This window comes from Colletotrichum aenigma, assembly GCF_013390185.1.
Source record: "Colletotrichum aenigma strain Cg56 chromosome Unknown KSG_Cg56_contig06, whole genome shotgun sequence".
Lineage (NCBI taxonomy): Eukaryota > Fungi > Ascomycota > Sordariomycetes > Glomerellales > Glomerellaceae > Colletotrichum > Colletotrichum aenigma.
The window spans coordinates 2,563,430-2,585,891 of record NW_023500912.1 but is presented as its reverse complement, the minus strand read 5'-3'; the positions used below and the strand labels follow the sequence as shown (position 1 = coordinate 2,585,891).

The following is a 22,462-nucleotide window of genomic DNA, read 5'->3' as shown; positions in this document are numbered from 1 at the left end:
TCCCTTCTTCCACTTCCACCTTACGGACAGCCGCGATGGAGCCAACGCTAAAGGGCCTCAGACAGACAGCACACGCAAACAAAGAGGCGGTCGGAATGGAGCCCACTGAATGGTCCTGAGCTATCCCATTGACCAGTGACCACGACTCCCCTCTGCAGCTTACCTGCGTCTCCATCGCGCCATCTCGACCATCCGAAGGTTGGGATCCAGCTTGCTTGCTACCCTGTGCCTGCTGCAGCTTCCCATGCCGACCGACCTCTCACGGCCTGCTTCTCTCTATCCCACCCCCGTCTTCACAGGCCAACAGCAGCAGCAGCAGCAGCAGCAGCAGCAGCAGCAGCAACAAGTACCGTTTCCCGTCAGCCAAGATGTGATAATCCGAAATGGAGGGATGCATGGGACTTTTCGGACGATGGGGCTGCAAGAATATCAAGAATAACCATCAAGTCCGAAAATCCGGGTGGCTGAATCACACCGAATTCTAATGGGAGCAAGGATCGAGGCCAACCCGAGGGCGGCAGCAGCAGCGGCAGCAGCAGCTACGGCGCCGAATGCTTTCTGCGTTTGTAACACCGATTAGATGGGGTAGCCACCCCCGAAGCTACCTACCAGATCAAGCTACCTGCCCTTCAAACAGCCTTCCGCAGGGAAGAAAAAAAAAGTTGCTGCTGTCTGTACTCGTCCGAATAATGAGGTGGCTGGAGCGGAGGAACACCGGGCCTCGATACGGCGCAGCTTCCAAGGTGGGAAAAGCAACGCTGATTGACTCGGCACTAGACGAACCAACGGACAGGCTATTGTCTGAGATGAATGAAGAACACGGAGAGAAAGAAAACAGGAAAACTTATGCAAAGCAGATGGATGACTGTCGGATGGTGCAAACAAGAATAATGGAAGACGAACAGGCCGAAAATAGAAATGCTCTTGAGCCTATTTCCCGCCAGCTAGGAGCTATGCAGTAGCTACCTAGCTATCGCACGGGATGGCCCGCGTACACATCATCAGTGCAGACCGGGACTCCCTTCGTCGTTCACCGAGGTGAACTTTGATCTTCGCTCCTTAGGTAAGGCATCCTAAGCTCAAACTCAAAAATCCCTAGAATTGTTCAAAGAATGTATTTATACAATTGATTGGTTGAGCCTCAGACGCCAACCACAGTCTAAGTCAATTGAGCCAACTACCGAGAAATGCGACAAGAAGTTGAAGAAAAAAAGAATTTGTCAAGGTATTTCTATGCAAAACGTCCCATGCAGCCGTACGCCTATTTTTCAGTTAACCTATCCGTTTCCCTGTTGCCACGTCCTTCTCTTGAACGATCACGATCCCCGTCGTGATACTCGCTGCTGTCATCATCATCGTCCTCGTCGTCACCAGCAAACGCATCGTACAGCTCACGGCCGCGCGTGCGCTTCTCGCCATTCAACCCTTCGGTCTCGTCCTCGTTAAGGAGCTCGAACTCATAGTTGTCGCGAGGCTGGCTGTTGCGACGCTTGCGGATGTAGAACCAGATACCGAGAGCAGAGCAAAAGACAGCAATAAGAGCAAGCGCGCCATACACCCAGACACCGGCCTTGCCAAACGACGGCAGCCAAGACACCCAGTTAGAGGGGCTGGTCGTTGTTGTTGCGGCGTCTTCAGTGCCCGTCGCCGGGCCCGTTGCGGCAGGGGTACCACCGCTCTGGACCTTGGTCGGTCGGTTGGGGTGATCCGTAGGAACGACAGGCTGGTCGGTAGGCTGCGCGGGGTGCTCAATCGATGTGGTAGCTGCGGGCAGGCTAGTGGTCGCAACCAAAGCGTGGTCGTTGTCGTCGTCGTCGGTAGGCATGGGAAGAAGAGTGGCCTTGGTGGCATCGATCGACTCACCCCAGAGCTTGAGGTGCCAGTCGATGAAGGTGCCCTGGTGCTCGTTCTCCTGGGAATCCTTGACGACAACAGTCCACTTGCCAATACCAGACTCGCCCCTAATCCAGGATTAGCATCTATTCTTCAAACATGTCATCTAGACGAGACTCACCAGTGCGCAACGCTCATAAACGTCCAGTCAACATATCCGGAACGAGCAGAGTCCATCTTGCGGGTTACAGAAAGGTGACTGGTAACACCCTCGGGGCTGATCAAGTCCGCGCTCAAGTCACCACGGCGGGTGTGGTTCACGTTCATAGTGACCGTCACATGCTCCACTCTCTCCAGGTTGGCCTGCTTGAGGGCATCGACGGAAACCTCAAAACTGACGGCAACACCATCCTTGCCTTGGGGAATAGGCTTGTTGACGTGCACCCAAGGAGAGTAGTACCAAGCCTGAGGCTTGACGTTCTTCCACTTCTTGGCCGCCTCGACCATGGCATAGGCGTCAATCTTGCCGTATCCATACGTATGGCTGAACTTCTTGCCAATCTTGGTTGGCTGCCACTCGCCCTTCTCCTCGTCGATAGGCACAGCCGTATCCATGGCGAGCCACTGCATGTCTCTCCAGGTCAGATCGGGACGGGCTTCGAGAACAAGAGCGTAGACACCAGCGCCCAGCGGGGCTGCGGCGGAAGTGCCTCCGTGGCCGTTGTAGCAGGCGTTAGTGCCAACATCGGTGGTGTGCTGCCAAGCTGTTAGTCGTGCTTCATTACGCTAAAAAGTATCGTCACTTACAATGGCATCCCCGCTGCCACTGCTGTAGGTAACAACGAGCTGAGCTGAGCACTTCTCGGAGTAGTACGGGTGCTGTCCCTTTCTGTCGATGGCACCAACAGTGATGCTGTAAATGGAGTTCGTATATCCGTCAAAGTTGCAGTTATCATCATTGGCGGCACCGTTTCCACTAGCAAAGACGTAGATCGATCCCTTTCCGCCGCGACCTTGCTGAATGCCCTTAAGCATCGCACGCTTGATCAGGATACCTGGCGCGTCCATCGATCGACCGTCGTCCGGGGGTCCCCAGGAGCAGGAGTAGATGTCGTTGTGCTGGTAGTCGTACGTCATGGCAACGGCTTCATCGGCGTCTGAAATGAGCTTACTCAGGATACGGATGCCGGCAATCTTAGACTCGTATGCAACGCCGACACCGCAGACGTTGTTTCGCGCAGCAGAGACCTCACCGGCGCAGCGAGTGCCGTGCTTGTCATCGCTCAGCGTGGGCTTCGGCTCTTCGCGGTGGTCGTTGAAGTCGTAGGAGCCGGCGGCGTAGTAATTGGGCTTCAGATCATCGCTGTACATATCCAAGCCGTCGTCGACAATGGCGACAGTCGCGTTCTTGCCGGTGATGCCCTGGGTCCAGACACCCGTGACATTGATGTCGTGTCCCTTCTGGACAGTGTTAAGCAGATGCCACTGCTCGTTGAAGATGGGGTCGGCGATGTTCAGGGTCTGCATGATCTTGTTCATCTGCTCAACCATTCCAGGATCCGCCTGTTCCTGACGAGCGAAGTTCTTGGGGCCGTGCAGGCGCGGGGGCACCCTCTTCTCCCAGGGCTTGCGAAGCTGCTGCTTCTGTGCGAGACGAACACCATCGAGGGGGTCGGAACCGCCAAGTCCTCGCCTCCTCATCCTCCGCGCCTGCAGGGCAGGCTTGACGATATCCTGCGACTCCTTTCTCGCGGAGAAGATGTGATGGCCGTCGAGGCCGCCGAGAGAGCCCTCGTGGCGCAGGCCCAGGCGACCGGCAACCTGGTCGGGAGTTGTAGACGAATCCAGCTCGAGAACATAGTAGTCGTTTGTCTCGTAGTTTCGAACCGATGCACCGGCAGCGAGGCCGAGCAGGCCGAGGAGAACTGCGGACAGCTTCATGGTGGGCTACCGTAGACCCCTCGAAGGGAATGAGAGGGATGTGCAGAAGGGGCGAAGCTGAGGACGGATTGGCGTCAGCATCCAACACCAAACTACAGCCAGATCGCGATTGCAATACGATAGAAAGAAAACAAAGATAAGGTGGTGAAGTGTAAAATAACACGCAAGATCGTACCTCGATTAGGAGAACAAAGGAGCGAACTGGGCCCGTCTAAGGCTGGGGGAGAGTGGAAGACGAGACGTGGTCGAGTCGCAAGTGGCAAGGGCCGCCCTTGAAGATGGCCAAAGCTTCTGCTGGGTTCCCAGGTTCCGGCGCGACGTTTTAATTCTCGATCCTGTATCGTTCTTCCAGAGCCGGAGTCGAAGCTGGAACAACACAAAGCACCGCTGTACAGAGCAGGAAATACGGTCTATCTGCTTGGCAAAGCAGATTGCGAGTGGCTCGCTGGGTCGGTTATTACTTAAAAGGCCAGAGTTCACGCGTAAGAAACAGCGGGGAAGCCTCGTTTCATCGTCCGCGGGAGTACTTTGTGCCAATATGCGATAGGGGACGCCAGGGCCACGGCAAGCGTAAATGCAGCGGCTGCAGCAAATGACGGGTCAACAAAAAAATAAGGTAGCGTTTGTTCAAAGGGAAAGGGGAGGAAAAGAGCGCCGGGAGTGAGAAAAGGTAAAATGCAGAAGTACAAGCCAAAGTCAGTTGATGTTTAGGGGAAAATTGGGTGGAATGGGCATCTGGAACACAGGACGACCTCTGCCAAATGATTGTTTCGTGGCCTTCTCGAAAACGGCAGGAACATAAAGCGCGGACAAGGCACCCGCAATGCTACCTAAGGTACCCTTCTAATAAGCCCGCACATAAGGTAGCCTAGCACAAGACGCCCCAAGGTACCTAACAAGTACGTAAGTACCTACCTGGGTGAGCAATCAGCCGCCCCCAAGCGTCCCTGAGGATCAGGAACAAGTACCTCTCACAGCCTCCCAGCTGACGAAGTCTGCGCACATCTCGGGATGAGGTACTTCACGTCCAACGATGTATCAATCTCAGGAGGAACGGGACCTTTGACCTCTGATCTTACAGAACGGGAAGGCAGCGATTCAGGTGCAGCAGTGTCCACCGCCCACACTGCCGTTTCAACACTGGCGCAGCACCGATTTCGACGCCCCATTGGCCACGCCGCGCGGCGAGCGGCCCTGAATTGCTTGCCTGGTGCCTGGTTCCGATTGCTATTTTTTTTCTTCGTCTCGCCTCTTCCTGTTGACGGTTGCGCCGCGCTGAAGATCCCCCAGCCCAGGCGATGCAGATTTTGGGTACGTACCGTCAGCAGTGTTCGTAATTCGCAATGCAGCTGTGCACAGGCTTATTTCCCCCAAAATGCCACGATGCGTTCAGCAAGGAGATCGGAATCGTACTCGTACCTGTCCCTTAACTGAGCCCATCCATCAATTGAAATGAAATAGGAAAGAAAAAATGCAAAAAGGTCTCAGACAACTTGTAACTATTCCTCACCTTCCCACTCGCCCTCTCAGTCTTGGCTCAAAGGTCCAAACACTCAGACATCAAATCACAGAATCTCGCCAAGAGAAAAGCACCCTCTGCACTCTGGGGTCTTCCTCTCTTTCCGCCTCCCGCCGCGCTGGGCCTTGGCGCTTGACACAGTCAATCGTTTCGGAATCGGCTCCCGTCCTCGAACACCCTCCCCACCACTGCCGCCCTCCTCACACACACCACGTTACCACCTTATAACACGCTAGCCCTTGCGATATAATAAGTAACATCGAGTTCGCAGCATGCTCTCCCCTCATGCTGGACGGGCAGACTCATGAAACTCTCTGATGTCCTCCAGCCTGGTTTTCTCGGCCGGCAGCGGCGGCGGTGGTTGGTAGCGGTAGTGGCCATTCTTGACTCTCTCTCCAACGTCTCTCGCCTGAATATGCCTGCACGCACGCGGTAAACGTCCTTGTTTCCAATCTACACGAGTCTTGACAGCCACCACCAGCACGGTAAGACTCATGTTCCTACATCTGAAATGTTTGGCGCGACCGGATGGTAAACAACTTTCATTGTCTTGCATCGGCCATCCTTGCTTCTGCATGAATGACCAAGACCCTGAATGTCAGCTACAGACGGGCTGGATGCAAAAGCCAGACTCGGTAGCTGCATTTGGCCAAGTAGAATCAGAACATTACATAGCAACACGATGGATGCCCTGTCCGTCACTTTGCCTTGGCAAGCTCCCAAGGACACGGCTCGGGTAAGGTTTGATCGTCAAGAGAGCTCGCCAACGTCTTTCTACCAAGAAAAAAGTAATAATATTCGTTATCAGCAGAGTTGCGATCCCCTTTTCATGATTAATGTCCAGCCCTCCATGACGGGATCCGAAAAGTGCCAGTGTCCCGATACTCCCGCTGAATGGCCGGCCTTCTCTGCTGTCTCTCCGAAAGCCATGTCCCGGTGCCATCTGAAGCAAATACATATTCCAACACACAACAACCCAATAACCGGGCTGTACCTCCCTCGCTCTTTTGTTCTTTGACGTCCTTCTTGAAGCCATATGTCGTGCCGTGGCTCAGGATTAAGCCCATGGAACCTCGAAACGCCCCCTCTAGTCCGCCAATCGCCGGCCAGGAGGTTCAACGCCGGTGCTGCGAGTGCCCGAGACGCCCTCCTTCTCCATCGCCTTGACATATCCCTCCCAGATCTCAATAACCTCGTCGTAAAACTCAATGTGAGAGTCCGCGAGACCTCCAAGCTGCTTCTTGAATTCAACCCGCTTGATGCGTTCGAAATCGGAGACCTCCTTAACAACCTCGTCGTCGAACATCTCACTTGTCTTCTTGGCTCGCTCCGCCTCGATAGTAAGCTTGTCGATGCTCATCTCGAGCTTGCGTTGTCTGTCGCGGCGTGATTGCTCGTGGTCGACTCCACGTACGTCTTCGAGCTTGCGCATCAGTCTACCGCTGGCACCTGACAGGCCGCCACCACCCCCGCCTGACTGGAGCGAGTCTCTGTCGGCGGTATCCTTGTTAAGGTAGCCCGTGAGCTGCTCATAGTCCACCTGCTTCTGCTCACGAGCCTTCAGGAGGCTCTTCAGTGCCGTGCTGTAAGCTTGCATGTCACGGAGACTGCCGAGGTAGTCCTGGTCCGTGACGTCCTTGAGCTTGCGCAAGCCCATTGCAGTGTCCTCGACCGAATTGGCAAAGTGCCTGACCTCGTTCTCGACGCCGGGCTCGAGGGTAATCAGCTTCTGGAACTGCTCCGCCAAATCCTTGAAGTCTAACTCGATGTCGTTCTCTCGGCGAGCCACTCTTGCGACCACCTTTTCAATGTGGGCCAAGTCCTCGTCGAGTCTGTCGCTTCTCTCGCGTACCTCTAGGAACCGCTTGTCGTGCTTGTGGGCCTTCGTGAACGCGTTGAGGAAACTATCCGTAAGGTTGTCGAAGACACCACTGCTGCCGGCGTCGCTGCTCTGTGATCCTCTCGTACTGCGGCTGCGCATCGTGGCATTCCAGTCTGGGCTCTCGAGGAAGATGTGGAGGATATCGGCGCGACGAAGTACCGGGTGGAGGGACAGACGGGTAAGGAAACGTTGGAGGGAATGCGCTCGACGGTTGGTAAAGTCAGGGCCGAAGCGGTTGCCGCTGACATATTCCATACGCTGCTTGTCGGGAAGGGGAGGTACTGCCGCGGTGGGATAGTCTCTGCTCAGCACCTTATACAGGAAGACGAAATCTGTGAACCGACGGCGGACTGATGCTTGTGATCTCTGAAAGGTAGCAAAGGTCGTCTGTGGTAGCTGTGTTAGCGCGCAAACACCCCTCGGGAGCAGCCCTGCAGGACACAGGCACAAAGCTTTCCAATTGCCTTACATTGGTGGTAATGAGGTATGAGACAAAGGTATCCTTGGAGCCATCATTCTCCTTGAGAGGCTCGGAGACGGTGCAATCCAGCACCTCCTGGCCGGCGGTGTCTGCGGTGTCGCTGTCGAATGCAGAGTGTCCGTTGCGGTCGGAATCGTCGGGGTTGGGGCCTGTCACAGAGCTGGAGCTCTCGGCAGCTTCGTTTTGCTCCGTGTGCCAAGACACGTTGGAGAAGTCATCGTGGTGTTGATCGAGGACCGCCATGGCGTCCAGCTGGGGCGGACGTGGGGTTACGTCGTCGTTGTCGTTTGAGGGTATCGCAGATCGAAACGGGGGATGATGGGTCAAGCTTGGATCGCGCAACAGATGTGCTCGGGGGATAAGATAAATCGCCGTCGCCGCCACAGAGACCGAGGTCCGGAATTTGAACGTCGATTAATTAGGTTGTCGCAGGGAAAGAAGGGATGGCGGAGCGATCGTCTTGTCTGCCGGACAATGGCAGGAACACTGTGAAGCGTCGGCGGCAGTGGTGGGGAATGGGACCTGGAGGGAGCTGCCTGTGCTGTCGCCGCACCGTACGTTGGTGACGCTGCAAGCTTGGGGCAGCGCGATAGCGGGGGAGCACTCGGGTACCCACAAAATCACTCTGGAAGCGGCAAGCACTGAGGTCACTCGCTAGCAGCCGGGCAACACTCGGAACTCCTGCCTGGACCCCAGTTTCGGGAGGCTATGACGAAGCCGCAGACAGAGCGGTGCAACCTCTTGGGCTGGCACCGACACCAGCCAGAGCCAGGCCAGCGACCGCTTTTTTCTTCTTCCTTTTCCACCTGATGGCCACCCGTTTCGATTGGCAGTTGACAGCAAAGCTTTGGCCAGGCTGAGACCAGAGGACCGAAGACATGGGAGGAACTGAAGGAGTTTGCACCAAGATGGCCAAGAGTTCATTTCATTCTTGTAGGTATTCTACATGGATAGTGGTGGCATTTACACAATATCCGTCCCCGTTGTACAGTAGTGGAATCTATTTGTTGGTGGTTTCCTGAGATGGATCTTTCTAGTGACCTGTGCTGTTCCCCTGGGTGTCATGAACCCTGTTTTAGTACACGCTACCCAGCCTTATGCCATACACGTCTAACAAAGAAAAGGAAATGTGCTTGTCTGCAGCTGTGGAGCGATCTATTGGTCGCTCTTCTCCGCCTTCTTCTCAGTCTGGGCGGTCTGCTCCCTCGCCGCCAGCATCTCCTGCTCGGCCTCCTTGGCCTCCTGAGCCTGGCTCTTGGATGCCGCCTGAGCCTCAGCAGACTGGTTGTCCTCCTTCTCGTCGATGTTGTCTACATCGCGAGGCGTGGCAAAGCCGGTGCTGGCGTTCTCCTCGTTCTGGCTGTTCTCCTCGTCAATGAGCTCTTGTTGCTCCTTGAGAACCTCGAGACGCTGCTTGTTCGTGGCAGCGCCCTCGGCAGTGTGCACCTCAAGAGAGATCTCGTGGAAGAGCTCATCAGGGATGGAGGAGAGCACGCCGACGAGGGCCTCGATCTGGCTGTGGGCAGGGACCTGGCCGTACATGTAGGCGTTGCTCAAAACCAGCAGAGTCGAAGGAACACCGTCCTTCAATCTGAGGTCGAGCCACTGCTGCAGGTACTCGCGCATTCTCGCAGGGGAAACACTGTGCGTGCGGATGCCGCGGCTGGCACACGCCACCTGCAGCTCGGCCACGGTCAGGCTGTCAACGCCCTCGTAGCTGATTTGCCTGTCGTCTCTCTTGATCTGGCGCATTCTGTGTCTGACCTGGTAACGGAGCATGTTGTCCGTGCCAAAGGTGTTGAGGTTCATGTACCTGCACATGGAGACCAGCTGGGGTCTTGACAGGTTGTCGAGAGTGAGGTCGTCCTTGAAGATCTTGCAGACCTTGATGACATCCTCGTGAGTCGGCGACTCGCCGGAAGAGCGGAGCTTCCTGAAGAAGACCGTAAAAGCCTCACTCTGGGTGGTTGCGGGGGTTAAAGGCAGTCCAGTCTCCTTAAGACTAGATCGGAGGAACTCGCTGACCTCCTTGCGCGTCGCCCTCAGTGTGTTGGCCTTGGCATCCTTGGAATTTTGGCCCTCGTACGTGCTGGGAAGCATGTTGGGGAAGAGCCGCAAGGCGACGGGGAGAAGAAGTTCGGCAAAAGGAACGATGACGAACATGGAGAATGGGACTAGGCGGCCAAGGTCCTGGACAGTGCGGCGCAGCTGCCTGTTCTCTCTCCGGCTGAGTTCGTATCCAGCAGCCATCTTCAGGGCGAGGCGGGTGCTGATCCTGACTTCGGCGGCAAGCAGCTTCGTTCCATCCCAGTAGTGGTGAGCCTCCTTCTTGACCTTCTGCCATACGGTCAATTTCTCGTCCTTCTTCCCATCCTTCTTTGTCTCAACGGCGGCGTTTTTGGCGGCAGCAAGTTCCGTCAATGAAGCATCGGAGTTGGCCTTGTCGGCAAGAGCCTTGTCGCCGGAGGCTGCCTTTTCGGACTGAGAGGCATCGTTGGATTCCTTTGTCGCCTTGGACTCGGTCTTGGCTGCTGTCGCCGTCTCCTTGGGGAGAGGTTTCTTAGCCTCCTCCACATTGAAGCCCGGCGGCGGGCCAGAGTGTTGGCCGTGGTTGTGGTGATCGGTGCCCAGTTGGCGGAGGGGAACGAGAATGGCGAGGGCGTTTGTTCGACGAGGCAGGTGCCTTGCGTTTCGGCCGAGCACAGCTGGCGAAACACCGAGAGTGGACAGCGCACGCGCTGCAGAGAGTCAGAGAAAACATTCAGAGTCGCCCAAGACAGGAGGCAGTGTCGAGGGGCAAATGCAGGAGGTCTGGCTTACCGTTGCCCAGGAACGGATTCGCAATCACCGCCCGACGAGCGACATTTGCTGAGGCGCTCATTCTGCAGCAGTCCTTTCTTTGATGGCAAATTCGAGGGTAAGGAGGTGCAGCAGCTGGTTGGTGGGTAAAGTGGGTGGGAATAATCGACAAGCTATCGTAGAGCAATGGTCATGGGCGACGTGGTGTATGTAGGCAATATACTACAAACTAAGTACAGAACAGTGATGAAGAGGAAGGACGGGGAGATGTAATGCGATGCGAAACGACTCAAGAATTCTGGAATGGAGGGCAACCGATCGCATCAAATGGGGTGCTACCACGACTTGTCCCTGGCTTCCGAAACCACCCATTCCGGGGGGTTCCAGGGACCGGGTGCAGCACGTGCGAAATCACGGGGTTTTGCCTCCTCGTCTCTCGTTCGCTGGTGCCGTCTCCTCCCTCTGTATCTCTCTCGCAACTCGGGGTTCGTTTGCAGTACACTGGGTACTTCTGCAGAGACAGCGGGACGCTGGAGAGCACGCAAGCACGGGCGAGGCGCCGAAGGCAGTTGGCACGCTCCGCAAGGCCGCAGCCCAGCACGGCTTGCGTCCAGATCCCGGTACGTATCTTTCTGGAAAGCACCTTTTTCTCGAATCTTGGTGCTGAGTGTGCTGGGCTGAGCCCGGACCAGCCTGGCCGTCCACTGTTTGGCCCAAGACAGATAGCTGATTGGCTCGCCTCTGTCATCGCCACATGGGTAGCAAAGAAGACACCGGCGGTCTCCTGTAGATCGGTGGGTCATGCCGGGCTTAGCTGGCTAAACATTGTGAATCCCGCTGGGCTTGCTGGCAACTTGCCTTTGGACGAGCAGCCGTCTGGCGGTGCTTCCATGTTGTTCTGGTCCGCTGGGCCGCGCGAAGTGTTGCCCTTTGCCCGTGTCGGCGATCGGATTAGAGGGGCCAGAATAAGCCGGCCATGGCCACCAGAGGCTGCGGCACGGCCGTGGACGTGGACCGCAGCAGCTACAACGAACTGATGCAGATTCCCTTTGCCTGAAATCTGACTTGTCCCTTGGTCGAGACTGACGTGGGCCGTCTAGATGGCGTCGTGTGGAGGACAGATCGGCGGTATCGGCCTTAGGTTTGTTTATTGCCAATTCAGGGTGCGGTGCCTTTCATCTTTTGAAGTGCTTGTCTACCTTGGCTAAAGTACTGCTTGCTGGGTTCTGCAAGTTGCACTTCGGCAGGGGGGCAATGGATTACCTACGGCTGAGGCGGCCATCATCGAGTTCCAAAAAGTCCCCGTTGTAAATAGTCGATGTTCGGATACCGGACCGAGATGGTCCAAGTGAGGGGCTAGGACATGTTTATGACTTTACTTTCAAGCCTCAGCAGCCAGCTCCTCACCCCAACTCATCGGGCCTTTGAGTGTATCATTTTGGGGCCAGCATCCTGCAAGACTTCACAGGATTGGGCTGGAGCAGTGCGTGATCGGAATGTGATGTGCTGATAATGACGGCTGCGCAGCCGAAGGACGCCTCAACAAATGCTCCCTGAAATTTTCCAAGCTCCGCTTACAACGTTTTGGTGAGGAGACGAGCTGGAGGGGCAAAGGGTCCTGGCAAGGTAGACGTCCATTCGGCCTGCCAGCTGGCAGACACACTCAAGCCTGTGAAGGCCAGCCGAGACCAGTTCGATGCCGTCAGCAGCGGTACGTACCCAAGGCCGGGTATCCTCTTCGCCTCTGTGCGCTTATCTTATCCCCAAGATGAGCAAAAAAGTGATGACACCACGCTGGACCTTGCCCGCCAACGGGTGTTGGTGTCGGGGCATGGAGTTATGTCCAGTGCTACTAGTGTACCCCGGACTTTAGAGCTTGAGACCGCGGACCGACCTCTCTGGGAACGCAGCACCGTGGCCCCCAAGACCCGGAATAGAGGTCCTTCTGTCGAGGAGTATCAAGGCATATCAGCCAGCGAAGGGTTCAACAAGGTGTTCCTCCACGGTGAATCTCCCACTTGGATCACGGGAGCAACAAGAAACGAACAGACAACTGCCAGCTGTCTCGAAAATATTCTGTTGGAAGGACGAAACCCAAGGCACTACTACCTAAGAGCAGTTCAACGGCTGGTTCAACCCGCCGGCCGTCGGCCACCTACGCAAAGTGGCAGCGCTCAACGCCCATCCGACAATCGCCCGATTTCCAAGCATCCATGGATCCCCGTCCGAGGTGCGCGCCAATCTCCATCGCCCCCTGTACTCGCACTGCTGCATCCCACCACCGCGGTTCTGCGTCCGCTCGCTCTTCTCCACCCGCCCTGCTCGGCATTCCATTATCCTGCTGTACCACCTCGATACTTCCCCGTCAGTCTCTCTTGCATCCTCTTTCCCTTCTTCCCTTCCCCCAGACTGTCCCAAATATCAGCTTTTCGACTTCTCGCAGTGGCCATGGACTGCTCCTAAACATCCCCCCGACCACGATCCCGTTAGGGTCTCGCGATTCCGACTCGTCCCTCTTCCCCCGCACGTCCCGGGAAAAAAGAGCCATCAATTACGCCAGCCAATTTCGAAGCTCCGATTTGAACTCGACCTCGACTCTCTTATTCCCCGAGTCTCCCCCAACACCTCCCCTTCCCCCCCAAACCTCCGAGGCACCCAATCGACCATTTGCGCCGATTACCAATTGACCCTCGTATACTATGAGACTCCGCAAAGCCGCCCGCGTCATTCTCGTCGGTGCCCCCGGTGTTGGAAAAGGAACGCAGTCTGAACGCCTTCTTCAACGGTTTCCGCAGCTCCAGTCTGTTAGTACGGGCGACCTTCTCCGCAACAATGTCAAGCTCCGGACCCCTCTCGGTATGTTTTCACATGTTGCGCGCACGCACAGCCTACCACTTCGCACATGCTAACCACCACTCACTGTAGGTATCAAGGTCGAAAAGACCATGAAGTCGGGCGGCCTCGTCGCCGATGACTTGATTATGCGCCTCATCTCTAACGAGATGTACAAGAACGGCTGGCTCGTCAACCGCGGCCGCCCTCAGGTCATGACCCTGGCCTCCTCAGCTGCCACAGTCGACGCCTTCTACGAGGAGCAGCTCGACGACTTCGTCACCGCTTCAGGCGCTCTGGAGAGCCACAGCCCACCTGAAGCTTCGGAGGACCCCTCGGCATCCTTCATCTTGGACGGCTTCCCGCGCACCGCGCCCCAGGCCGCGACTTGCGACAAGCTGATCCCCATCAACCTCGTCGTCTCCCTCAAGACGCCTTTCCACGTCATCATGGAGCGCATCTCCGGCCGCTGGGTCCACGAGCCCTCCGGCCGTGTGTACAACACCACCTTCAACGCTCCCATGGTGCCCGGCAAGGACGACGTCACCGGGGAGCCTCTTACCCAGCGTCCGGATGACACCGAGGCCGTCTACAAGGAGCGCTTCCGCAAGTTCCAGGAGACTAGCGAGCCCCTGTTGGAGCACTACGCCAAGAAGGGCGTCCTCTGGGAGGTCGAGGGCATGAGCAGCGACGACATCAGCCCCCTGCTCTTCGATGAGTTTGAGAGGCGCTTCGTTCATTGATTTTCTTGAATCTTTCTTCATCTCTGTTATATGTACAGGAGTTACAACGTGGTCAAGATACCTCGGGGACAGCCATCAAAGACCCCATGGCTTGAAAAGGGCAGGTCGGGAGGAGCGGGTTTTGACGATCCCCATGGCGCCGCAGAGAGACGGAGCATCTGCGGTTTGGATGAAAGCGTTTTAGCTACTATACGTGCCGATCATCAAATGTACAAACTTTCCCATCATCGTCTTCTGCTCAGGAACCGCGAAACCGTGTGTCACAACCTTCAAAGAAGCTTCAACGCGGCACCCAGCGCGGATCGCCGCATGAATGGTGCTTCGCACCAAACTCTGTAGACCTCGGATAACTCGTCCGGGGAAAGCTCAGGTGGGAGAAGGCATGTAACGGTGCGTGGTTCGCGGGGTAAAAGGTTCACTAGCCAGCGCGCGGCAAGGATGCCTTGCTGTCATCCAAACAAGTCAAACATGTTGGCTACACGGCATGTTTATGCGAGATGGATGCCCGGACCACTACCCTCTGTGGCAAGTTGCTCTCTCTCGGTTTCCGAGCTTCTGGTGAAAATGCCCGGTTGGATGAGTGCAGCCGGACCGAAGCCGCCGGGCGGGTGGTTCAATCCACTATTTCTTCCTCGGCGGACGGTCTGCGGCCGAGGTGTATGAGTAGGACGGGTTGGCTTACTCACTTCACGACACATCCATCAAGCGATTTTCTCGAGGAAAGCAACGGGATTTAATTCTCTATGCTTTGCTTTTCAATTATGAGCCTGAATGAACCGTCATATGTCGCACTACTTCATACACTTTTGCAGACTCACATAATGGTGTTTCAGTGCATGAACCGGTTGTCAGTGGCACGATGTGACGAAGCATAGATTTCTGGTTCGATGATTGAAACTGCTAAAACCATTCACTTTCTATGACAATCAACTCTGATTCATATCATAACACATTTGGAATTACTCCTGTTCTTGTTGTAATCCGGACTTGTGAGAGATGTGTCCTGATTCCTGTCAACTCCTGATATGATACATAAAGGTCTGCGATAGCCGCTGTATAGAAGCCTTTTCGAATCAGAATATAGGTAGGGAAGAGACGTCGTCTTGGAGTCATGGCTCGGACTACAGGTCTCCCATGAGGTGTGACAGCGGTAGACTGAGTGGACTTGCGTTGACGCTTGATTATTCGGAGCAAAATCCCCGCGGGTGAGTCACAGCCTCGAACCGGGCAGGATAAACAAGTGTTTTCCCGTTACCGTATTCTTGAGGTACATCCGGAATGAGCCTTTCTTGCCACATTTGCAGAGGACGACAAATAGCTGCATGCTCACAACAGGAACTACGGGGGCAGAGCAAGGCATCCTCTATCATGGGAACATCCTCCAAGTAAGATGGTTTACTTATGCCCACTTCCGAGTTCTATGATTATGTAATTGTCATAGGCTACAGAACCAATCAGCTTAACGAAGCTTCAAAGCACAAGGACGAGATACAGGGGCGACTCATCATTCTCGTGGGGCGATTAGATAGGGTCATACTGTGCTGGTGGTGCTTATGAGGGCCAGGTCCTGCTGAGGGAACGGAATCTTTCGAAGAAGCTGGAGTATTCAGCGAACCTTGATGTAAAAATTGTCAATAGCGAGAAGGGAGAAGTGGCCCGGTGATCAGGTCTATAGCAGTGCAGTGTCAGCCCCCTGGAAACCACAATAACCCTACTTGCTCAATCTTTTGCTTCTGGCCTCTAGCCCTGGTTTGTTTCCTTTTCTTCAGCATCCGATGTGGTTGTGTGCCCTCTCTGTGTCTTTTTCTTCTCTTTTTAATCAACGGTACAAGAGACATTGACAAAACCATGTTTTACTTGAAACAACTAGAATGATACCAATAAATATCTTGCGAAGTCGTCGACGAGAATGACGGGATCTACCTGATGATATCGAGTTCAAGTCAAAATAGGAGAACTGTGGCTTCCGTTCAGGGATGGCAGATCGAGGTTGGATCACCAGACATGTCTCAAACAAAGCACCAAGCCCAAAGGCAACAGGATTAGGCGACACACATCGGCAGCTGTCCCATATGCGACGGATGCGCGGAGACGCAAGTCACTTGCCTGTGTTTTTCCGTTACGTGGAAACGGTCCGAAAACACAGAGCAAGGCGCAAAGGAGTTTAGATCAGTAAACAGAAGCAGGAGCGAGCCCATCAACTTTGGGCGGCACGTTGATGAGTACCAGGGCTGAGAAAGCACTGTTGGTCGACCCCATCTACAGAACACTCGATAGCATTTGATGCCGACATGAGCGCTATATCTGATTCCCAACCGTCGCCATGGAGGTAGCGGTCATGCCTCTCGGGTCAAGAGAGTGTTGGGAGGCGCCTGCGCGAAAGTATTGGCAATGGAAGGTTAGGCATAATGCGTCCTCAACTGCTGCCTTCCTGGAGCGTGTAGTCAAATTTACCTCTGGCAGGTGGTTGTTGTCATTGTTGTTGCTGCATTAAGCTCTCTGGGGAGAACGCACGTGACGCCCCTTCCTGTTTGTGCTCCTCATTTGTCCCTTCTCATTGCTGTCCTCGACATCTCTTCCGAGCTCGGGATTCATTTCGCGAAGACTGCGAGAGAATCGCTCGACAATCCACACAGAACCCGACAACGCCCTCGAACGGCGGGCGAATCCGCTATATCGTGGAGAGACGTTCGGCCCTACCAACGTCAAAAGCCCACAATGCCTCCGAAATGACAGGCCACTCCGTTACATCCCGCGGATCGGGTACGCCGGATTTTGGCCGACAGATTTCCCGCGTGACCTGTCAAGGCCTCGCTTTTTCTTGATCGACCAAACTTTCAACATTGAACAACAGCCGGTGAAAAAAAGGTCAATCATGAACACGAAGCTGGGCGGATGACTGGTGCTTCTCGCAGCGTTTCTTGGTCGCAAAGGCGCCTCCATCAGCGCCACCCCAGAGCAGGCAATTGGACGCCCGCAACCACCCCCATGGGCCTTAAAAACCAAACAGCTCAGGCGGACCGTCGCGTGGAGTGTGCCTCCACATTTTCCCCGAGTGGGAGCCCGGACGAACTCCCCTTTTCACGCAAGGCGGGATGATGATCGATTGCAGACGACGGGGACGCCATTCGCTGACAATCGCTGTCCCAATCCCTGCATGAGTCGGTTCCAAATGCCGGAATAAGACCAAGGCCACAGAAAAAACCCAGAGGCGAGGAGCCTAGCACAGCGCCAGTGCTAGCACTTGCTTCTTTCTTTCCCCGTGCCTTGCCATGCATCCCACGCGCATGAAATCTTGTCTTGTCAATCGTCCGAAGAGCTGCCGTATTACGGATAAGACAGCACACACACAACCACACACACGCCGCACGCAAAACATTAGACACGCACACAACAGCGCCCGCAGACGCATATCCCTGGATTTCCTTGGTTTAAATTTGGACCTTTACACAATCGCCCATGGTCTAGGACGTCTTTTGCCTGTCCATGAGAGGCTCCATCCATGACAATGGTTCCACAACTATATCGGCTACAGCCACATCTTAAAATCACCCTTCTGCAGCGCAGAACAGGCTCAAGTGAGCGACTGTGACCCCCCCTGTCCGGGGAACGCCCGAGGTCTCTATCCCAACCCTTAAACAAGTCCAACCCTATGGCAAAAGACGGTTATCTTTTCGATTTGGGCATCTCCTCCCACCTGCTCCGGAGCTGAAAGAAGAAGGATTGAAGGAAGGCTCCCGAGTGGACCGTCTACACCAAAGCCAGAGGCACAATCGTCTCAAGCCAAGCAAAGACCGAGATACAGGCAGCACCATCAGCATTACCAACACACTCTCTCACTGTCGTCTCCACGTTGCATCCCCTTTCTCGCATTCATTGCCCCCAAGGAATCGGCTGCTACCCACGCGCGACTGCCGTCCCTGCTAGCCCCGCGTGCTGCCTTTTTCCCAATCTTCCGCCATCCAACATTTTCCGGGCGTAATCCTCCCTTTTACCCTTACACGACGGTCGGGTAGCCTCTTTTCACTTGCCCACCATATCGCATTCATCCCATCAAGAGGGATAAGGGAGGCTGCAGCGGCGGCCCGTTGTTTCGTCGAATCTTACACGCCGGGGACCTGCATGCCACCACTTGGCGCAACGAATTAAGACCCCGAGGGAAAAGGGGAGTAAACGCGATCGAGGCGAGAAGCGAAGCGAAGCCCAAACAACCCGTTCTTTTCCACCGCCCGCCGCGGGCCGGTGCCCAACATGGAGATGGAGGAGGAAAAACACAAGTTCATCATCCCGATCCACGAAAGGCGACAACCCGGGAACGTCACCGTCGATCCTAGGCAAACACAAGACGTATCACCGATCGAGGCGCCTAGGATACAACATGTCGACAATTCTTATCCCCAGACTGCACATCTCCGTGACGTCCCGGATGACTCGCCGCCGTATCCAGAATCTCGGAGAATCAGCGCGGAGCGGTCGGTATCACCGATAGCTCGTGTTCCAGTAGCGGCGGCTGTGGCGCCGTCGCCGGCGTCGGTGCCTGACGAGGGGGGCCGTATGACGGGCTGGATGCGGAGGCTCGAGAACGCGGGGCAGGTCGAAGGCCAACCACGAAAGACGATTCTTGGTCTTACCATCTTCCGGTTCTGGGTGGCCGTCGCGCTGGGCGTCACTATCGTCGGCGTCGCCATCGCCGTCGGTTTGGCGCTGGGGTTGGCTAACCGGTACGTTTGAAACCGAAGAAAACGGGAAATTATTCTACTCTTCTCTCCTTTCTCCAAACTCTACCTCCCCGTCCTGTCTCCCGCCCCTCCCGCTCGAAGACCGCTTCCGCGCCCTGTACGTCTCTCTATATCTATCCTCAGCCAGCAGCCCTGGCTGACGCGAAACGATTTTGCCTCCGTAGGCCCGAAGACACGCCCTCGGCATCGAGCAACAGCACACCGACGGCAGTGATACAGGAACTCGGCGTGCCCTCCGCGGCCCCGATCAACCCGTACTGCGAGACCTCTTCACCTCCCAAGAACACGACGGTGACGCCGTACGACGCCTCCGGCTCGCCGATCCGCTTCAACAACGACCAAGCAATGTCGTTTGACGTGCTCTGCAACACCTTCTGGCCGCAGCGCCAGGGCCTGAATCCTGAGCTGCGCGACATCCTCGTCATGACCGTCCCGGACATGTTAACCTGCATGACGCTCTGCGCGCAGTACAACCAGGGGTACAGCGACGCCGTCGGCGACGATGTGTACGTCGGAGGCGGCATCTGCGTAGGCGTCGCGCTGGTCAAGGGCATCGGGCAGTTCTGCTACCTGAAGAACGCGACGGGTATCAACGACACCACGGCCGCGGGCGGGTTCGACGTCGACTCGGCCGTGCTCACGGGGAATTGGGCGAACTTGACCTCCAACGAGCAGACGCTTGCTTTTGGAGGCAACTTGCCGGAGGTTGTGGCGAATACGACGACTGCGATTTAGTACAGCGGTCTGGATTGTAATGTGTATACGGGAGTTACGGGCGTCATCCCCCGGTGTCTGGGACTTTGAATCTTTGAGCGTGGATATGATATGGATGAGCGTTGTTGTGCTGGAGCGTTTGCGATGCGAATGAAGCCTTGAGTGGTTCTATTGGAGGTCGTGAAGAACGAAGGCTAAGGATGCTCTGCCAGCACTTTGAAGCTGTCAGTCTGGTCCAAGGCCATGCGATAGGGGTCCGAGATGCAGCATGTCCGTTCTTTCTGGAACATAGCAGCGCATCCGGAGTTGGTGATATACATATACGTAAGAGACATACGCAGCAGTGTGCGCAGCCGCGTGAGCAGCTGCCGGGACATATTTAACGGCCACGGATCGAATATAAGATGAAATCTGTCCATATCGATTGCTATACGTTACAACGGTTGTGATTTCTACCCACAGCACCTGAAGGTGGATTCATGACATCCGCTTGCTCCCTCATCTGCGTCGTCCATCCTTGGTATACTACCCACCTCCCAAACTGTCCCCGAGGAGATGATGACACAAAACATCTGAGACAAGAACAAAGAGAAATGCTAATGAGAAACAACATGTCTAAATCGGAGGTCTCTTCCATTTTCTACCTCCGCTATCCGTACAGTATTCACCAAGACGTCCCCAACCACACATGTAATCTGCCTGGCCGCCTCAAAGCCCAACATCTAGTTGTCGCGCCACTCCTGGCCGTTCTGGATACCGCTCGGCGCGCCATTGACACGTCCGTTGCTCCCGGACGCCTTGTTTGAGTCTGAGTCAGATTCGTCGTCATCCAGGACCCGGGCAAGCTCATCGGGATCCTGCATCTTGGCATCAGGGTCGATGACGCCCTCCTCGAGCTCCTCGTCGCGGCGGCGGTTATCCCTATCGGTGTCGAGGACACCCTCGTCCGCGCTGACAGAGATGCCGCGGGCGCCCCACTTGGGCCGTCCGCCACGACGGGAATCATCGTTGCCACCGCCGAGGGCCGGAGCGCTCTCCTCGTCGTCGGAGTGCATGTCGACGCGCTTGCCAAAGATGCGGTTGAGGAGCCAGCTGCGGCGCATGTCGTCGGCGTCGACGATGCCGCCGTTGCGGAGCTTGACGCGCTGGCGGGTGTAGTAGACCCAGGCGAAGTCGACGTAGAGGGCGGTCTGGACAATGCCGAAGATGACGGAGACGGGGTTCGGGGCCTTGTCGTTGATGTCAAGCTCGCGAGTGATCCAGCCGACGAGGTAGAGGCCGCGGTAGGAGCCGAGAGTGACGAGGTAGAAGGAGTCGATGACGGTGGGGACGGTGGTCTGGCGCAGGAGCAGGAGCTGAGGGAGCACGCAGACGGATTCAAGGATCTGAGAGAAGTCCCAGAGCCACTTGAGGAGAATTGTGTCAGCTGATATCTGGATGGGGGGTGGGAGATTGTGTGTTTACATACCACTCGGAAGCTCCAGTAGCTCTCCAGGATAAGCATAGCAAAGGGCGAGACCAGGAGCGCGCCGCCAAGGGCACCAGCGCCGACCTTCCAAGAGATCTCGCGCTCTCTGGATCGTGGGTAGACCCACTGCATGATGCCGATAATGTAAAAGGAAGATGTTATGTAGAATATTTTGAATATAAAGTTCCATGCTGATTGCTCGGAAAATATGTCGAGATATCGCGTGCAGAAGACGAGAGCGTATAGCCCTTGCGTGATGAGGGAGACACCTGAGGAGCGGGGCTTGTTAGCACTTGGGGAATCTCCGTGAAGTTTGCTCAGTAGACACACCCTCAGCACTCCTATTGCGATGTATCGCAAGCATCAAGATGCATTTTGAAAGGAGATGGGAGACATCTCCCAGTAGTCGGAACACCTGCCCACCCAGTCAGCGCGAATGTCCCCGAACGGCAGCTGCCCCTCCGTCGATCGGTCGACTACTCACGTTCCACGCAGTCATGTTATCGCTAGATGGGAAGTCGAGCTTCCACTAGGGTATTCGGGGTCTATCGAGGCGGGCGGCGATGGGAATCTTCGGATGCAGCGGTTGCGACACACAAACAAACAGACGGGACGGGAGGGAAAAGGCGCCGGTTCCGTTTCACATCACACGGGACGGACGGCCGTTGAGCAGGAGGTGGGTGAGCCGTTGGAACAAAACGGCTGCCGCTGCTGCTTTGAGTCGTTTGCAAGCTAAGCTGGCGAGAGAATCGAGGGAATATAGCTATGTGTGTTGGAGCGTAGGTAGATTGGTCGTAGTGGGATGGAAGCGGAGGGGAGAAAGCTGAAAGATGGCAGCAAGCAGTAAGGTTCCCTTTGCAGCTGGCGGAGGTGCAGGAGCAATGCGCCGAGTCGCCTTTCAAACCCCCCAAAGGCAGGTCGCAGAGCTCCAGCTGGCCTTATCAGCTCGAGCCTGAGCCTTATCCGTGCTGGGGAAAGAGGGTGACGACAGCCTGGGCCCCCAGCCACGTTGTACCACCTGCCAGCGTTGTGATTGGGCCGATTCTGCAGGGTCGCTTATGCCGGGTGCCCCCCAGTTGGGGTCGACAGCGCTAGAGCGACGCAGGCCGGCGGGTGACAGCGAAGCGGAAGCTGCGATTTTTGACTTTGATGAAGCTTCGGATGTTCTTGATATGCCTTGACAACTTTATTCTACGGAGGCGAAAGTGTTATTTCATTGTTTTCTTCTGTCATTGAATGTTGTTGTTGAGCGCATTGCTGTCCTAGTGACAACGTCTCTAATGTTCCCATCCTTTTTTAGACCATCTCCGCGTGGGTACCTCCCACTGTGGATTCGCTGCGTGGATTGCAAAGACCATGCCATTTTGAGGAATGCGAGCTCAGAGGCGGCAGAAGAATGCCATTCTTCGATTTGAGCATCCGGGTAGCCTAGCACATCGAGCAGATAAGGTAGTCGACAAAGGTCTTGGATGTTTGAATGCTCAAAAGCGTCAGGCACAAAACCAGCTGTG

General features: G+C 55.6%; 6 protein-coding genes across 6 annotated transcripts; 2 read left to right on the top strand and 4 right to left on the bottom strand.

Annotated features, from left to right (window-relative positions):
* Positions 1-1,261: 1,261 nt before the first annotated feature.
* On the bottom strand, positions 1,262-3,774 carry KEX2 (Kexin; the record flags this gene model as incomplete). Its single annotated transcript, XM_037324990.1, has 3 exons — positions 1,262-1,961; positions 2,015-2,589; positions 2,641-3,774. 3 exons carry the CDS (start codon positions 3,772-3,774, stop codon positions 1,262-1,264), a joined length of 2,409 nt encoding a protein of 802 aa, XP_037176435.1.
* Positions 3,775-6,380: 2,606 nt separating this feature from the next.
* On the bottom strand, positions 6,381-7,899 carry vsp-5 (Sorting nexin-4; the record flags this gene model as incomplete). The annotated part of the gene is made up of 2 exons (XM_037324989.1): positions 6,381-7,562; positions 7,645-7,899. 2 exons carry the CDS (start codon positions 7,897-7,899, stop codon positions 6,381-6,383), a joined length of 1,437 nt encoding a protein of 478 aa, XP_037176154.1.
* Positions 7,900-8,811: 912 nt separating this feature from the next.
* On the bottom strand, positions 8,812-10,537 carry CGCA056_v009741 (LETM1 domain-containing protein mdm28; the record flags this gene model as incomplete). Its single annotated transcript, XM_037324988.1, has 2 exons — positions 8,812-10,394; positions 10,477-10,537. 2 exons carry the CDS (start codon positions 10,535-10,537, stop codon positions 8,812-8,814), a joined length of 1,644 nt encoding a protein of 547 aa, XP_037176436.1.
* Positions 10,538-13,154: 2,617 nt separating this feature from the next.
* On the top strand, positions 13,155-14,030 carry CGCA056_v009740 (GTP:AMP phosphotransferase; the record flags this gene model as incomplete). The annotated part of the gene is made up of 2 exons (XM_037324987.1): positions 13,155-13,311; positions 13,381-14,030. The coding sequence occupies 2 exons, from the start codon at positions 13,155-13,157 to the stop codon at positions 14,028-14,030; spliced, it is 807 nt and encodes a 268-aa protein (XP_037176156.1).
* A 4,251-nt stretch (positions 14,031-18,281) lies between these two features.
* Positions 18,282-19,504, top strand: CGCA056_v009739 (uncharacterized protein; the record flags this gene model as incomplete). The annotated part of the gene is made up of 2 exons (XM_037324986.1): positions 18,282-18,751; positions 18,934-19,504. The coding sequence occupies 2 exons, from the start codon at positions 18,282-18,284 to the stop codon at positions 19,502-19,504; spliced, it is 1,041 nt and encodes a 346-aa protein (XP_037177320.1).
* A 701-nt stretch (positions 19,505-20,205) lies between these two features.
* Positions 20,206-21,450, bottom strand: ERD2A (ER lumen protein-retaining receptor A; the record flags this gene model as incomplete). Its single annotated transcript, XM_037324985.1, has 4 exons — positions 20,206-20,889; positions 20,952-21,220; positions 21,282-21,366; positions 21,436-21,450. The coding sequence occupies 4 exons, from the start codon at positions 21,448-21,450 to the stop codon at positions 20,206-20,208; spliced, it is 1,053 nt and encodes a 350-aa protein (XP_037177319.1).
* Between the last annotated feature and the right edge of the window lie 1,012 nt (positions 21,451-22,462).